The following is a 19,008-nucleotide window of genomic DNA, read 5'->3' as shown; positions in this document are numbered from 1 at the left end:
TTGGCACAGTATGTTTTCCTAGAAGAGTACCATTAGTCATGGCATTGTAAAACTAATTTGCACACGGCACACAAAATCTCAATGTCTAATTCAATGTTCGCTTTAATTCTGAAGTGCTGCATAATATAAAACCTAAATATAACTATTCAAACACTCAAATCTACATATACCACAACAGATGCATTCTCTTTATATCAAGACAGCCACAGAAGTTTAATGTAATTTTTTGGGGGGGAAATAACTGCAGCATGTATATACAGATTAGAGATATTACAATTACTGCAAGAGCAGGATCAGGGTGCCTCCCAGAGCACTGTCATTTTAAGGGATGCTCTGCTGCAATAAGTGTTTACCTGACCACAAAACACACCCTGCTTTGTCCAGTTTGAATGTTCCCACTGTGACAGCTTTTCACAGCATCATGTAAGGCAGCTAAATCACAACGTGTACATGCAGCAGTCTTGCCAGAGAAGAGTGATCTACAGTCATGTATTAGCCGCCCTCTGACATAGGATAACTATAAATGGTGTTCATCAGGACGGAAACAGAATAATGTTGTTCCTGAAATTGAAAAATAATGTATATACACATGCATTAAACAAAAATAAATACAAATGTACCCGTGCACTGCACTGATATTACAGAATACCTTCATTTAAAGTACTACCATTATCACCTAAACCACGTCATATCAACAGAGTTGTCTGTGTGCAGTGGCCATGCATTTCTCTCACAGTGTAAAACATTGCCATTATGTAGATACAGCAATGTTTTTATTATGAGGTTTAGGAAAATATTCCTGACAGCCAGTAGAGGGAGCTTTCGCAGTGAGAACAGATTACGTTCTTCCAGATAGAAGCATTTGATTGGTGCACATGTACATTAAGTCTGCTATTGTTCTCAATGAGAAGCATTTAATGGAACAAAATTATCAAGCCTGATGACCTCAGCAGAGGTGAAGCAGGCTGCATAAGTGCTGAATAGCAGATGGCAACATGTGAAATGAAGCATTTCGTAGTGAGATCTAAATAGCACTTAACAATTGTTCCCCTTTAGTGATACTTTAATTACATTGGCTGTATCTCTCAAAAGCTATACCATTGTAGCTTGTCCTAAATACATGGCAAGCTACAACGATAAATATCGCAATTTACTGTATTCTTTCTCCTGAATACTTTGTGAAAATAATGTCTTGCTTCTCAATAACATCAATGTTGTACAAATCTGTCGTCACTAAATTCCAATATTCACCTCATTGTCTTGTGTAAGAGTGCGATTGCCACTCTCCAATATACAGTATGTGAGAGAAAATAGGACACATGGTTCAGAGAGAATGACCAATTTATTCCAAATTAGTTTAAAAATTACCTCAAAATTCCAAGACACAGAAATTAAGAAGGAAGGGAAGGGGGAAGGAAAGGTGAAGTAAAAAAAAAAAAAGTCACTAACCTAATAGCAAATTGTATGTTTTGTATGTTGAAGGTAAATTTATTTTAATACCAAAGTATCACCATTATTGCCTGAGGTTTGCCTTTAATATGCTTCTAAAATAAATGTGATTCTATAGATAAAAAGAATCGGAATGCATGTGACTATTGCACAAAAACTTTGCAATGCTTTGAAAGTCAATTATTGTAATGTAAATATATTATATTAAACCCTGACTTCATTTCAACAGGCTTTACTCTTTTGAAATGTGTCCCAATATACAATGGCAGTGATTCGCACTGTTCTTCACGAAATAAAAATATATTGTTTGCAATGTACAGATCTCTGCTGTTCATTTTGCTCTCTTCTACACACAGCGACATTACCCAACCAGGAGAAAAGTATGGATCCCCCTAACCATTATCTACTCTCTCTCAATATAACTATAGATCTGGATTTGTAAGATTTCACAAGAAATACAGTCAGTGCCATGCATATAGCAGGTTAGCTCAATAATATGCATGTGTGCACGGTATATCTATTTACATTTAATAGGAAAGCACTGTTAAATGGATTTGTTATATGAGTAAAAGAAAAGAAAGTATTATGGTACTAAGCACAGAACACAAATACAGCATATTATTCACTGTATGATTTCCTGAAGTGCAACATTAAAGGCTATTTAAATCATTATTCCATTGGCTAAACCCTCACAAGTTAAAGAAAATTTGATAGGTTTCAAGAATTCCTGAACAGAAGGGATTTAAGCCCTTACACAAACTAAAGGTACACATTTTTGAGTGCAAAGGGAACTAAAAATGTCAAGCTCCATTTTAGAGCACTTGGCACTAAAAGGAATGGCCCTTTTAAAACCAGTGGCACTTCAGGAAGCGCTATTAAAAAAATCGTAGTAAAAAAAAAACCAAAAAAAAAAACACAATAGACAAAATAAAGCACAATAATAAAAATAAACCACTGAACAAAGAGGAATAGATACAGTTTATCTTATATTTCGAAATAAATCACATACACGTTTGTCACCTTTCACCATTTTGGGAATGAACTGTGTGAAACTTGTTTACAACTGACCTCCTCATGTGCTCAAGTGCTTTGTTAATAGGACATAGAATGGAAAGAAAAAAAGACAAGAAAAATCATATGCCCAACATACATTACATTATAGAGGAAATGTACCATTCCGTCCCAAGGTTAAAAGGGGGTTAAAACAAAAAACAAAGTAATTTATAAATTCAGAATGTCAGAAGTTTTTCAATAACCGGAGGGCCTGTTCCCAATTTGAAAATGCATTGGTTATTTCAGTGATTAATAGTGAGACATTTTTCTTCTGTATTTTGAGGACAGAGATAGCAGGATTGTGCAGAAGAGGGAGCAAAGTTAAACATATTCAGGATGTGGTGCTAATAGCTGCTTTTTAAAAAAAAAAAAAATATATATATTTATAATTTTTAATGATAATAAAGGCAAACCTCCAGGTGAGCAAAGATGAAGCTAGCAGCTTTAAAGCAGCACTCTAAGTGGGGGGAAAAAGTCTACTGCAATTAGCCAAATGCCTATTAGGGACAGACAATGGAGGCGATAGTGCCTGTTAATAGAGCTTTGTTTTTAAAAAGAAATGGGTGAACCAAATAGTCAAATTCAGCCACACATTTAACAAAGCTCACCCCAGGAAACAGGACAAACATTTGACCTTGTAGGTCAAAAGGGCACAAGCAGGCCTTTCCGAGTCACGTAGCTGAATGAGTTCAAAGATTGGCAATAAAGGAAATAAGGAAAGCTTTAGAGAAGCAATGGGCACAGGGGGCTCAGTTTATCGGACCGTCACGCCAAGTTTCTCCAACACGCGCACACCCTTCTCCTGGTACTCTTGACGAGTCATCCAGAAGTTATCTTTGTCTTTCATGATATCTGCTAACACTGCACCTCCCAGAAACACCATATGCTTGCGACGGGGAGGATCTTCAATGCGGATCTTGAATTTCTGTAATTCAGAAAATACATTTTTAGACCATTTACAAATAATCAAAAAAAAATGCTCAGAAAAATAATGAAAAAGGAGAAAATACCATTAGGAAAAGTTGCAACTTTATAATGCATCTGTAGTGGACGCAAAGTAAATCAATTGCATTCAATTTGTAAGTAAAAAGACAACAGTGCTTCACTTTAAAATTAGTTTATGTAAAAAAAAAGCAAATTTAGAAGAAAATAAATCTTTAGGTAAAGTTTATGGGACATGCCTGTTGGCCTGCAGTCAGTTACATTTAACTGGAATTAAACAGAGGGTTGCTTGCGGGATTTTTTTTTTTTTTTATATATTATATACACATCAGGAACGGCAACTAGGTAGATCCCTAGATGGCAAGTAGATACCCCATGATGCTTTGCATGTCTGTAGAATGACAAAGCATCACGGAAGTTGTAGATTTAAAACTTTTTGGGATCTACCTTTTTAACACCGCTAATATACATAATACATTGGAAAGTGCAAAAAAATAAAAGCAAAAAATGCTTGCTTTTAAAGTCATGCTGCCTCTGCTAAAACACCTGTGGAGCCTCTTTTTGGTCTACTGCTTTAATAAGGGCCCTCCTAAATTGGTCCCTGGAGGTTTTTTCCTCGTAATCCAGATACCTCTGCCCAGTAGTAAGTTCAGCAGTAAATTGCAACTATATTGCACTCTGATTCAAAGTACTTCTTAGATTATTATTTATTAATATAGCGCCATCAGATTCCGTAGCGCTGTACTATGGGTGGACTAACATTTAAATGTAACCAGACAACTGGACATACAGGAACAGAGAAGTGGAGGGCCCTGCTCAATTAGATGTTTCAACCATCTATTTTTCCAGCTATGCCATTGGCAGACTACAGATATATGTGACGTGATAAAATCCTTGCATGTATCTGAAATTAATGCTTGAATTTCACAGCAAAAGTATTCCCCGCCCGTCCCCCTACTTTTATCACTTACACAAGCATATATGAAGATATTGATTCGGTCTTCATTACAATATATAGACCATAACTGGAGTAGCCAAAACGTGAATCCAGCTGCTGCTGTCAAAATGCTATAATTTTTAAACCAACAATTTGTAAAGAACTAAGGAGCTTTAATTCACCTGCGTCTACTGAGAGTGACCTGCTGGTGCTTAACACACCAACTAATTTACTAGTATTGAATTTTCACAACAAAAAGGTGGCACGGGTACCCTAATTTTGCCAACTTACCGATAGTTTTTCAACATCTCCTTTCAGTACTCGCTCTAAGTATAGCTGTTTAAGTTCTCGTTCCAAACGGGATGGCAGTCCTGGGTACATGGTGGAACCACCTGACAGCACAATGTGTTTGTAGAATTCGGACCTGCAAACATGGCATAACATTTCGCATATGTAAAACAACAGCTAATGTTTTAAACCATGCAACAGCTACATTGTAAATGAAGAAACAAAACTCAAATTGCAATTTCTACTCATGCAAAATTTGGAGATTTTTTTTTTTTAATTTTTTTTTAAATTACAGAAATGTTTAACCAGAAGCTAGAAGAGGGTAACTCCAAGTACCATGACCACTTCCATGATTTAAAGTGATCATGATGCCTGAAATCTGTATGTGTAGTGTTTTGGTTTGAAACACTGCACATACCCCTCTGCTACCATAGGTATAATTCCATCCCCATCAGTGTCATAGGGATGTCATCCAGCCAGCCCAGGACTAGAGTTCTGTGCTGTTTTCATTATGGAGAATGACAGTCATTGGTTGAGAGCGGTCAGCTGACGCTTTCAGCCAACTCAATGTCAAACACTGCAGCTGTGCAGAAGAAGTTGGATACACATCACTTGATCACCATTTATAGGAGGCATCCCCTGGAATCATCCCCTGGAGGTAATTTACCAAATCTGTGAGATTGTCCTTAAGGTTACACCTAAACAGAATTAATATGCATTTTGAGCTGTTTTAACCTCAATTCTGCCAATAGTAGGCAATCCTGTGCAAGTGTAAACAAAATCCCGTGATGTTGAAAGCAATTATTGAATTACTGGAGTCAAAAAAAAAAAAAAAAAAGTACTAAATGCACTGTATATGCCTGCGTATAAGTTGACCTCCAAAAATTAGAGGTGCGATATAGATTTGTCTATATTTGCAGATAAGTTAACCCATAAAATATACAGACTTATACGGTCTATTGTAAAACGAATTATTTCTGAAAAAAGTTAACGTAATGGTTAAGTGACCCCACAGTCCTGATAAGAGGCAACATCCCAGTAATCAGTGCTCAGAATGTCCAGCATGATTGATGCAAATCTACCTTTCCTATGATTCATCGTGTTCCTGAAATGCTTATTTAAAAAAAAACAAAAAAAAAAAAAAAAAAACTGCTACTTCGCTGAAAGTGACAGATCCTCCTTCCATCACCCAAAAACAAGCTATTTAAGGAAGGAAAAAAAACAAAAAAAAAAAAAACCATGAGCCTTCACTAGCCCCCAAAATCCATCCCATAATATTTACAATACAGACAATTTGCTTCTCCTATCTTTAGACATTACTAATCTTAAACCGCTTTCTTACATTTCAAGCTTGCGTATTTAGGTTTTCAAATGCAGGATAAGAATGAATTTGAAAAAAGAAAAACAAAAAAAAACAAAAAAACATTTACTTGGTTTATTTAGCACTGCATAAATCTTGTGTTATCTACTTTTTCCCTCTTACTATATGAAGCAAATAAATGATCACATTTCTTCCTGATCACATGTGATTAAATGACTAGCAGTGCCAGCTGCACTAACTCTACAAAAGAACAAAGTACAGAAATTCTCACCGAGTATCAATGTCAGCTGCCTGAATGGTGTTGAACAGCAACTCTGCTACGCCAACGCCTTCTACGTTGATAAGATGAGGCTGGAACAGAGCTTCTGGTGCTTCAAAGCGTTCTCCACCTACTTTAATAACCCTGCCATCTGGAAGCTGTGCAATAAAAAGGAAAAAACTGAACATTTACAATGGCACCTTTTATTACTTAAAACCATGGAGCTACTCAAGGCCTAATTAATAGAGAAGGTTCATCATGCCCTCTGGTGTCAGAGAGACCTAGACATTTTATTATATATATATATATATATATATATATATTTTTTTTTTTATCAAGTCTCAAAACACAACCATCGAAAACTTGCAACCAACCTGCCAGTAGACGAATAAAAAGGATATATAAATCAGTATATACTACACGACTAGTTATACTGTACATACTATATAATCTACCAAGGTTGGACCATCACCTGATACAGAATGGTTCACAAGTGTTTAACAGTGATTTGCGTTTACCGTCTTTAACAAAGGAATTGCTAAACGCGATTTTAGACATTTAGTATTAATCCATGTTATAAACAATACAAAATGAATATCCTTAGCATATTTCTTGTATAATGTCATCAATCAATCCTTTTACAGTTTATAGCAAAAACCTGTGATCACTTACTACTGAGACAGTTTTAAAAACATCTAGGTTGTCACGGGAGCTAAACTATAAACTGGCTCATTTGCTTTACTTTAATTACTTTGTATTACAGGCAGAAACATGGCTTATTTCCATTTAATAGAACACCTTTATCAGCGGGGCAGCATAAAGAATTATACACATGTAGGGCTGTACGGATTATGGTGCTTTCAATGTTTTTTTAAATCACAAGAAATAAGCCCTAATAAAATCCTCTTCCTAGGAAACTGCCAGAAGTATGTATTCCATACTTTTCAAAAGTAAATGAATGTACTTTAATGGAGGACCTCTATGAACCCCAACCATTTCTTCAGTTTGGCGTTGTCATGATGGCAATACACTATCTCTGCAACCTTTCAACTGAATTCTACTTCATTATGGCAAAACGGGGCTTTAAAGCAGACCTCCAAACTCTGCCTACAAGTCCTGTCAGCCAGAAAGCTAGGAATTACACTTTAGGTCCCTGATAGCAGTAAGCTGGTATGTCACTGCTCATCATGAGCTTTCTATATGTAGTAGTGTAATTTTGAGTTTTGTCACGTCACAGTGAAATTAAATTAACCTGTTGGGCTGCAGTGACATTATCCAGACTGCATAACCACTTCAAAAAGGATGGACATATGGACAGATGACAAGTAGTCCAATGCAGAAATTCTAATGTGATGAAGCAGAGTTTACTTTTGAAAACAGCATTTAGAAATATTTGAAAACATTTTCGCTCAGTTGCCAAAATGGAGAATTTAGAATCTTCGTTGAAACTCACCGTGTAAGACTCAACAAGGACTGTCGTTTCCAGAGCTAGTTTTTGCTCCTGTTCAATGTTGTATCCTACATAGCACAACTTCTCCTTGATCATGCGAACAGTCTCGAAATCAGCCGAGTGATTAAAAGCATATCCTCTCAATAAAAGTAACTGTGGAAAATGTGACTGGTTATTTAGCATTGGTTCCTACGCAAAGTTAAGTGTGAAGCTTATTTTATTATTTTCAAAAACATTTGTTGAGTAACACATTGCACAGATATATTCACCCCAACCATGCAGTCACGAGGGTGATTCAACTGAGGCCAATTAGCTGCATAAGCATCAGTTTATTATCTGGCTTGAAAGGCGATAAATAGGAAAAGTTCATTATCTAGGAGCTTGATAATGGGATACAATTAAAAGGTATTTAGTTACAAACATCTCTTACAGACATACTTGGTCCAGATCATTTGTGCAATCTTTCAACAGTTTCCTAGTGGTCTATGCTTTTTACATATTTTATGGTGCAAATAGAACAATTCACTCCCTTAAAGTATGAAGTGGGGGGAGGGGGGGAGGTAAACCATGTGTCAAAAAAAAAAAAAAGACATGGTAAAAATTACATTATCAGGATTTCGAAAGTGAGACATTCTGTGCATTGAAGTTCAAATTCTAACCACAAGATGGTGCTATAGAATTTACAAATGACTAAATTCAACCTAGGTTTAGGCAATACTTTAGAAGTGTATTACTAGGTATGAGCTTGACAAAAAAGGTGAGCAAAAAGACTCATCAAGTGATCGGAGGGGGGCAGGTACCTACACCCTCTCCCCCCCCCCCCCCCCAACACACATAATCTCCCCCCCCCCCCCCCCTCTACAAGCTCTTTGAGCCGGTCACCTCCATACAGCCCAGGGCAGCTAGCTACAACACTCCCTGAGCCTGCCGCCTCCATATCTCCCACAGCGGCCGGCTTCAATGCTCCCTGAGCCGGTCGCGTCCATGCTCCCGCGGGCAGTCAGCAGCCTACATTGTTTGCCCAGCTGGCCCCTTGAGGTAAAAGGCTGTCAAATCCCATTTGTCAAGCCCTGTACTATGTTATCATATGAATGGTAGAATATGTGAATAGGGCTGAACTGGAAAATCCAAAACTTGTCCCTCCACAGGTACATGTTACTGTACACACTGCATGAATATAGTTACCTTGATAAGATAACGGGTGATATCCCTGCCAGCAATGTCTAATCTTCGGGTGAGGTGAGGCAAAGAGAAACCTTCATATACTGGGCAAATATGAGTGACACCATCTCCAGAGTCCACAACTACCCCAGTCAATAACCCTGTAAGAATGGCAAAAGATCATTAGTATGCACAACATTTCTAACACAGAAGATATGAAACTGAAGATTTGTTGCAAAAATTAGAATTTGTAAGGTTAACACACCCCTTTGCCCCCACCCCCCCAACCTTTATATTAGCCTGGTCCAGAAGAGGTATCGCAGGAGAAGGCAATCATTTCAGTGGCACCTTTAGATCACCTGCCAGTCTTGGTGTTCATAAAAAGCAGGACAACAGGATCCAAAGTAAGGACAGCAACTGAAAATCATAACGGTACCTTTGAAAATCAGGATGGATGGGACTGCAGGCCATTACAGTGGTAACGGTGCTAGAGGGCTGCAAGCACTCTTCCAATTCTGAATCAGAAAAATCAATTCCATTCAGACTGGGGCAGCAGCTATAAGCTAAGGGCATCAGTTGAGTACCAAGGCTGATGGGCCTAAAGTGCAAGGATTTATTGCAAACCGGGTAACTTAAAGGGATACCAAGCACCAAAACAACGAACAACCCCTTAAGGACCGGCCTGTTTTGGCCATGTTGTACGTTAAAGGGACACTCCAGGCACCCAGACCACTTCTGCTCATTGGAGTGGTCTGGGTGCCAACTCCCACTACCCTTAACCCTGCAAGTGTAATTATTGCAGTTTTTTTTATAAACTGCAATAATTACCTTGCATGATTACTCCTCCCCTAGTGGCTGTCTACTAGACAGCCACTAGAGGGAACTTCCTGGTCCCTAGCATAGATTATCTGTGCTAGAGCGTCGCTGGACATCCTCACGCTGTGTGAGGACCTCCAGCGTCGCTCTATTCCCCATAGGGAAGCATTGAAATTCATTTGCAATGCTTTCCTATGGGGTGCGCTAATGCGCATGCGCGGCATTACCGCAAATGCGCATTAGGTCTCCTCGACCGGTGGGCGGGATCAGTCTCGCCCACCGGCCGACAGAGGAAGAAGGTGGAGCGGCGGGGGAGGAGCAGGCAGCGACGTGGGACATGTCGCTGCCTGAGGTAAGTGACTGAAGGGGTTTTCACCCCTTAAGCAACTAGGAATTGGGGGGTGGGAGGGAGAGGGACCCTCCAGTGCCAGGAAAACTGATCGTTTTCCACTGGAGTTTCCCTTTAAGGACCAGAGCGGTTTTAACACTTTTGTGGTGTTTGTGTTTAGCTGTAATTTTCCGCTCTCATTTAAAGTTCCAATACAAATTATATATTGTTTTTTCAGGACAAGAAGGGCTTTCTTTACATACCATTATTTGTATCATGTCATATATTTTACTTTAAAAATAATAAAATAATATATGGTGAAAAAAAAACGAAAAAAAAAAACTGCTAAATAGATTTAAAATTTTGTCCTGAGTTTAAAAACACCCAGTGTTTACATGCTTTTTTTTGCGAGTTATAGGGCAAGAAGAACAAGTAGGAAATTGTTGTTTCAATATATAAATTTTTTAAATTAATCAATAGTGACATTGTAACACTGTTATCGGTCATAAATCTCTGAAAAACACCCCACATGTACATATTTTTTTTAAATTAGACAACCCAGGGTATTCAATATGGGGTATGTCCAGTCTTTTTTAGTAGCCCTTAGTCACACACTGGCCAAAGTTAGCATTTATATTTGTTTGTGTGTTAAAAATGCAAAAAAACGCTAACTTTAGCCAGTGTTTGTGACTAAGTGGCTACTAAATAAGGCTGAACATACCCCATTTGCAATACCTTGGGTTGTCTTCTTTTGCAAATGGTATGCCATCATAGGGGTACTTCTCATTCCTGGGTTACCATACGCTCTCAAAGGCAACATAACCAATCTGACAAATTTCAATAAAAAAAAATCAAAAAAAAAATCAAGCCTTATATTTGACCCTGTAACTTTCAAAAACACTATAAAACCACTTCATGTGGGGTACTGTTATACTGAGGAGACTTCAATGAACACAAATATTCGTGTTTCAGAACAGTAAAACGTATCACAGCAATAATATCAGTGAAAGTGCCGATTGTGTGCGAAAAATGCAAAAAACGTCACTTTAACTGACAATATTGTCGCTGTTTTACTGTTTTGTAACACTAATATTTGTGTACAGCGAAGTCTACCAAGTAAAACAGTACCCCCCCATGTACAGGTTTTAGAGTGTCATAGAAAGTAACTGGGTTAAACACAGTGCCAGCAAACTAAATTATCTGGACTTTCGGCCTGGGTTGTCAGGCAGGCATGTATATAAAAGCAAAGTAATTCCTGCACTCACGCTATTGCATCCCTTAATGACCGGGTGCCAGCCATATGTAGCTAGTGTATCCAGAGAATTTAAGTAGATGGCTGCACTCACGATTTTTTGTATAAAAGTCCAAAGTATATTGAAGAATCATAAAAAGATTAGCGATCAACGTTTCAGTCCTTCATGATCCTGAAGAAAGTCCTCTTAGAAGGACTGAAACGTTGATCGCTAATCTTTTTATGATTCTTCAATAAACTTTGGACTTTTATACAAAAAAAAACGTGAGTGCAGCCATCTACTTAAATTCTCCCTCCCCCCCCTCCCTAAAATTGTTTTACTTTTATTTACTTATTATTTAGATTATATATATATATATATATATATATATATATATATACATACATACATACATATACACATATACATACACACACACATATTTTTTTTACACTGATTGCTTTTTTTTTTCTTTTTTTTTTAAACTTTAGTTTTTTATTTTACACTTGCAGGGAGACTGCCTGTCAGCACAGACAGTCCCCCTGCACATGGCCGCGGGGAGACTGTCTGGGCAGACAAGCAGTCCCCCCAGACCGGGAGAAACGACGATCGCCACTGGGGGAACGGCGGCGATCAGTTAAGTACCCCAATACCGTTATGACGGTTTAGGACCGTCACCGGTCCTCTAGGGGATGTCATCGGTCCTTAAGGGGTTAACATTTTTTGATAGAGATGTAAATCTCATGCCCCTGCAGTCTCATTGCTTAATTCTCTGCCACTAAAATAATAAAATCATGTGATTTATGCACCCCTAGTGACACCTACCATGACAGACTCAGAGAGCCGTCCTACACACTTCATGGAAAGAGATCTACTTTTTAGTCTTCCCTTACACAGTGTTAAGTTACTCACCTTGTGCATATAATGTAAGAACAGCCTGAATAGCAATATAAACACCAGAGAATTGGTATGTCTCGAACATAACCTAGAATAATAATAAATAAAGTAATTTCATTAGCATGGTTAACTGCATAGGCAAAAGATTAAAAAGGACATCCTAGGTTGCATTCATCCTATTTTTAGTTCATTATACAAATTAAAATAAAGGATAATCATAAAGCTGTGTAGGATCTGAAGTGAGCACTCAGCAAAGCAGCAGTGACTCGGCCATATATACAGATCACTTCATAGCTCTTCTGAGCTTATCCTCCAAGCTTTAAGCACAAACCAGGGATTTCTGGGAGTTTTAATGCTATTTCCTCAAGAAATACCAGCTATGGAATGTGCAGTAGTACATGGAAGCAAAAGAGGTAGCACTTCAGGGTAAAACAGATTAGATTAGGACAGAGACAAAAACAGATCTAAAATAAATACATTGATAATTCACCCACAAGAACTAACTGCAACTGAAGTTAAACTTTTACAGTACAGCCAATTCATCTGTGTATATTATCATCTTTCAGTGAAGTAAATGTAGCGTGTGTTTTGTGGTAATCAGATGAATAGTGGAGGCAAAATATGTAGAAAGAGTCTGAATATATAACTCATCTGAGAATCCTAATCTGTGGTAAGAGCCGCTAATAGCAGAGTAATTGTTTTAATTCTCTAGAGTGGTCCTGCACTATTTATAGTAAAGGGAGTAGCTCCCATGGGCAAAGTAACGGAGGGAAGAATGTTTGAGATTCTATTTAAAGGAACACTCATCAACATTTAACATTAGAATAATCTTTGTTACACTATGATTTTTAGGTCAAATTTAGGATGCAATCACTTGCCCACCTTTTCCCAGTCGATCTTTTTGACTGCCATCTTTATTCACCATTGGTCAAAATTATCTGACCCAATGCTTACTATCACAATGATCTCAGATAATCCAATACATTGAAAGACTAGTGAGCATGAGTCACTAGTAGTAGTAGTAGTAATATTTTGGGCTTGTTTGCAGCCACAGGACCTCGGAAAATTGCAGTCATTGAACCAAAGTTTTCTAGTGTTAAATGTGAGGCCACCTGCTTGTTAGCTAAAGTTTGGCCACAATTAGGTCACGCCACAGGACAATATTCCAAGCATACCAGGAAATCTGCAACAGAATAGCTGAAAACTAAAAGAATCAAGGTGTTGCAATGGACCAGTCAGTCAATGTCCAGATCTTAAACCGATTGAAGTGCTGGTGCAGGACCTTAAAAGAGCCGTTCATAAACAATGCCAGCAAACCTCAATGAAATGAAGCAACGTTGCAAAAAAAGAGTGGGCCAAAATTCCTCAACGAAGAAAGTCATACAGAAAAAAATTAATTCAAGTTATTGTTGCTCAAGGCTGTTCTACAAGCTATTGAATCATAAGGTGTACTTGGTTTTTCACATGGCTTCTCTATTTTGGCTTTAAGCGCTCTGTACTATGAGAACATAAGGACAGAACAAGCAATATACTACTTTTGTGCTAGATATGGATGGATTGAAACTCACCTCCACAATCTTTTCACGGTTTTTAGTTGGGTTCATGGGAGGCTCTGTGAGTAGAATTTTACAGTCTCTGGTGTCTATGTTCAATTTTTCAGGACCAAATGTGTAGTCCCAGAGGTGTTTCATGTCGTCCCAGTTCCGCACTATGCCATTTTCCATGGGATAGTTCACCTCAAGCATTGAACGTAATTCACTTGCTTCATCTCCAACCATTAGATCCTACAATGTATAATAGTCACAGATGAGATATGCAGCCTCTGAATTCATCACAACAGATTTATTTACCGTCAGTGCTACAGGACACCTAATCGGCAATTTCACTGTCAAAAAGTAGAGATACTTTATGAAAGAAACACTCCACTAATGTTACAGCAGTAAATAATACTCCTGATCTGTTCAGGAAATCAGGGGTTGTGGTGTGTGTAAAAAAAAAAACCCAAAAAACACACACACACACACACACAACACACACACACACACACACACACACACATATATACATCTCAAACACAGGTTATGTACAAAAAAGCAATGTTTAGACTCTTAGCATTTATTTAACTTAACTTATCATTGACATTTTTACAAACATGCCTAGGATTTTGTATAGCCTAGTCTCTCGTGTTTAATAGTTACCCTAGACATGTTTTGCTTAGCCTGTAATTTACACGACTAAAAAAAAAAAAAAGGAAATGTGCAGTACTGTATACTCAAATGCCTTGTGACTAATCTGCTTTGCCCAATTAACTATCTTGCCAGTGCTGTTGGGGCATTGAAAGATTGTCTGTTAAACATGTGCACACAAAAATAAAGAATAAAAAAAAACAAAAAAAAAAAACATTGGTACAATTCAGCATTATTATTGCATCATTTTGGAAAATATGCATGCGGTTTGCCAATAAACTGCTCAAACATGTTAACGTGTAGGTTAGTGACTACAATGGATTTAAAGAGCAGGCAAATATTTTACAGCAATGTAAGTGAAGTTACGGTTTCCTCAAACACAATAGTTTGGAGTACTTGTGTTAACATGCGTATTCAAATACAGAAAAGTTGAAAGTCTGTGTGCCTACATTCCGGATGCAAGTTATGGAAGTCAGATGTGCGCACCAAATACTTGACATGTCTTTAAACTGCATATAAAAGGGCACCTGGTTGTTAACGAGTTTATTAAACACTTATATTATTAAAAAGATCATTTAAACAAACAAAAAAAAAATATATATATAGTATGACAGTCAGGAGCAGACTGACCACTTGGGCAGATCAGTCATGGGACGAGGGCTTGAACCAGTCAGGAGTCCGGCTGAACAGATCTTCGATCACCCCAGCCAGAAATCATGAATTAATCACATTACAGCGATAGATTGCAGGGCCCCTGCAGCCTATCGCACTGTAAGTGACCACCTCTACTCACTCAGGGGTTCTCCCTCTGTGTGAGGAAGAGGCGGGGCCCGGGGGGTGATGTCACGTCCAGTCCTCTTCTGTATAGCACTGGACGTGACATTAGCAGCAGCCTGGCACACAGTACAGGTAAGCTCTTGTAGATGTATTCTACTGTCCCCACGCCCTCCACCTGCACCCATCATAGCCCCCATGTCCCCACCAGATGGGAGGCATGCCAGCAAGAGTTACTGTTTCCAAAAACAGTATTAAAATAACAAAAATAAAAAAAGTTATTGTTTGCATAAATCCCTTAAAAGTAAATCTAGCCCTGTTAGGAGGCTCTGCGGGGACACAGCCATTCTGGATGATTGGCGGCATGTTCATAATATATGTGAGTGCCGCACAAAGAAGGGGGAGAAGAGCTTTAGTAGCCAAAAATCCTTGCACCCTTGATCCCCTATTGACTCTTAATTGTGGGACAGAGCCAGAGAACTGGAGTGAATATGGTGCTTCGTGTATTCATTTAAAGGCTGCAACAAACAGTCTTTCCCAACAGGAAATAGTCTTCAAGTAAATTCTTTTATCATCTGCCTAGTAAATGAACATGTGCAGGATGCTTAAATATAAAATGTTAATTTACTGGTTCCCTAATACATTGTGTCCACCCTTTAAATCATGTATTACAGGGGTACAATTTTATGTATATGTTGCGTTGCCCTATTGCCTAAGTGCTTTTAATGTTTTGGTTAAACTGGTATAATGAGTATTTTGTCCAGACTTACAGAGACACATTACACGTGAAGGCCAACACACGGGGGGGGGGAGAGGGAGAGAGGGAGGGAGGGAGAGAGGGAGAGAGGGAGGGAGGGAGAGAGGGAGAGAGGGAGAGAGGGAGAGAGAGAGAGGGAGAGAGGGGGAGAGAGAGAGAGGGGGAGAGAGAGAGAGAGAGAGAGAGAGGGAGAGAGAGAGAGGGAGAGAGAGAGGGGGAGAGAGAGGGGGAGAGAGGGGGAGAGAGGGAGAGAGAGGGAGAGAGAGGGAGAGAGAGGGAGAGGGAGAGAGGGGGAGAGAGGGAGAGGGAGAGAGGGGGAGAGAGGGAGAGAGAGAGGGGGAGAGAGAGGGGGAGAGAGAGGGGGAGAGAGAGGGGGAGAGAGAGGGGGAGAGAGGGGGAGAGAGAGAGAGAGAGGGGGAGAGAGGGAGAGAGAGAGAGAGAGAGGGGGAGAGAGAGAGAGAGAGAGAGAGAGAGGGAGAGAGAGGGGGAGAGAGGGGGAGAGAGGGGGAGAGAGGGGGAGAGAGGGGGAGAGAGGGGGAGAGAGGGGGAGAGAGGGGGAGAGAGGGGGAGAGAGGGGGAGAGAGGGGGAGAGAGGGGGAGAGAGGGGGAGAGAGGGGGAGAGAGGGGGAGAGAGGGGGAGAGAGGGGGAGAGAGGGGGAGAGAGGGGAGAGAGGGGGAGAGAGGGGGAGAGAGGGGGAGAGAGGGGGAGAGAGGGGGGAGAGAGGGGGAGAGAGGGGGAGAGAGGGGGAGAGAGGGGGAGAGAGGGGGAGAGAGGGGGAGAGAGGGGGAGAGAGGGGGAGAGAGGGGGAGAGAGGGGGAGAGAGGGGGAGAGAGGGGGAGAGAGGGGGAGAGAGGGGGAGAGAGAGGGAGAGAGAGACATACATATTTAAAAAAATTCAGTTTTGAGCTAGTGTTTGATAAAATTTAGTCTGCTTTTTATCTGTTCACTAGAAACACATATGCATGAAGTAAACAAAATTGCTCAGCATAACTTCTTCCAGAGGTTGCAAAACCTGGTGTGAATTATGGAAATCAGTAAATCCAAGCTGCATCTGTCTGAAGGAAAGCAAAAAAAAAAATGTAACAGGTAGAGATACAGTCCACAACTGCCAAGATATGACTGGTTTGTGAAACACACCATCCATTATAGAATGGAACCAAAAAGCCTTGTAACAGGCCGTTAACTTCTAATGAAATGGGGGGATGACGGGGGGTGAGGTGGAGGGATGGGGACTGATGGATCAGAAAAAAAAAACCATCTTCCACAGCCTTTGGCTCAGTGCTCGTCTTACATATTCCCCCTAAAAATGCAGTCAGATGTGTGGCAGAAAAACAACTGACATATTATAAAGGTACACTCTGGGCACCAACACAATTTTAAAAAAAATGCCACCCCAAGCTCCCAGACAAATGCCTTGTGTGCCTCGTGTTCTGGGGCTGTCCACCTTACTGTGAGTGAGTGTAGCTGTCAGTGTGTGTCTGTGAGTGAGAATGGGTGTGAGTGTGTATGTCATTTTTATGTGTATCTGAGAGTGTGTGCCTGTCAGTGAGTGGGTTTGTCAGTGTGTGTCTGTCAGTGAAAGTGTGTGTTGGTTAAACAGTGTGTTCCAATGACTATGTGTGTGCCAATGGCTGTATCTGTCAGTGAGTGTATATTAGTGCATGTATCAATGAGGGCATGTGTCTGTCAGTCAAAAAATGGCCTTGACACGATTTAGGGGTGGGGGCAAATTTAGATTTTGTGGATGCCCGAATTTAGTCGTGCCTAGGGCAGCACAAATCCAAAATACACCACTGGTTCTTAGGGATCCCATGTAGTAGCCATCATCAAAAATAAAAAGATTCAAAGCTATGACCGTTCTACTGTCCATTTGTATCCATCTTTGAGAAACAAAAAGATGCAGTTACACAAATAAAGCTTTCAATCTGTTCCATTAAGGTAAGAACATTTCCCTCTAATTAAGCCAATACATAATTAATATTTCTATTCCAATTCATATTTTATTATTTAAATAGGGCCATTCTAAAGAGAAATTGTAAGAGACGGCATCAATACTGCCCATGAAAGCAGCATTTTTACTTTGGAATTTTAAAAAGAAAATATTTTAAATTGCTCCGGAAAATGTATATATTATATAGTTATTAAGAACTACTTTGCATTACACGTAAATTCAGGAAACATGGTGCTTCAATCAGATTCTGCCACTGTAACGTGCTCCTGCTCCTGTAACCCCCCCTCCCCACCCCCTCTACCATTTCCCTCTAGTGAAGGCTCATTGAAACGGGCATCCAATTGCACACATGAGGAAATGTAAGGAAGTTCTTGTGGAATTCCCCATAAATCCTTAGATAGATCTGCAAGGAGCTGAAGAGGACACTGGCAATACAGAGCCTCAGATATATTTCCCTTACTACTTACCTCTCCCAGATGTCACAATTTGTATATATTTTTATACCCACCCCAAACACTCATCAGGTCTTTTACTGCTTTAGTGTTTACAGCTTCCACATGGCACATTTTGTGTGGAGTGTTTCCTTACATTAGCCCTCAGTTTCCTCCTCCAACTTCAAATCATGCGTCCAATTTATAGCTAAATCTAAAGTGCACAAATGTTGCCATGGTTATCAAGTTGTCAGATATTAAAGATACTGAACAAGTGGCTTCCAAGGGGATTTTTGCATGAGGAAAAAAAAACACTAAGTTGCAATTAGCTATTGCCTTGGCAACAGCAAGTTTTAGGTTGAATATATCGGGCATTTCTAGTGTGCTTTGTCTAGGAGTATTTCATTCTATACACACTGTTTGTATATCGCATGTGATTTGAATAGCACGTTTCTATACATTTTACTGAACTCTGTCTTGGCATGCCTTTCCAGTCTCAAGTTGTTAATACGACACGCTGCGCCCAGTTCAATAAACGTGCAGGAGCAAGTAGAACACAGTAATGTAACAAAACCCCAAGCGCAAAAAAAACAAAAAAAAACTGGTATGTATCATAACACAAAAGATGCACAAAACCCACAAATAGTAGGTACTTACCATTTTTTTCTATTCTATTTACAATTATATAAAAAAAAATAAAAAATGAAAAAATTGTGTCATAAGAACATTGCTAGCTTACATGTATATACTACTACTTAAACAAAATCGGGAAACT

The 19,008-nt window shown here is 39.4% G+C and overlaps 1 protein-coding gene across 1 annotated transcript in view; it reads right to left on the bottom strand.

Moving 5' to 3' along the window:
* Nucleotides 1–1,323: 1,323 nt before the first annotated feature.
* The window catches only part of ACTR2 (actin related protein 2), a 44,703-nt gene continuing 27,018 nt past the window's right edge, over nt 1,324–19,008 (bottom strand). The window contains exons 3-9 of the mRNA XM_063443782.1: nt 13,702–13,917; nt 12,149–12,221; nt 8,885–9,021; nt 7,703–7,852; nt 6,262–6,407; nt 4,673–4,805; nt 1,324–3,427 (exon numbers count right to left, since the gene is read on the bottom strand). Coding sequence (XP_063299852.1) covers nt 3,257–3,427; nt 4,673–4,805; nt 6,262–6,407; nt 7,703–7,852; nt 8,885–9,021; nt 12,149–12,221; nt 13,702–13,917 — 1,026 coding nt within the window. The 3' untranslated portion in view covers nt 1,324–3,256. The remainder of the gene's footprint in view (nt 3,428–4,672; nt 4,806–6,261; nt 6,408–7,702; nt 7,853–8,884; nt 9,022–12,148; nt 12,222–13,701; nt 13,918–19,008) is intronic.

Source organism: Pelobates fuscus, chromosome 2 (genome assembly GCF_036172605.1).
Source record: "Pelobates fuscus isolate aPelFus1 chromosome 2, aPelFus1.pri, whole genome shotgun sequence".
Taxonomy (NCBI): Eukaryota; Metazoa; Chordata; class Amphibia; order Anura; family Pelobatidae; genus Pelobates; species Pelobates fuscus.
This window is presented reverse-complemented; position numbering and strand designations above follow the sequence as displayed.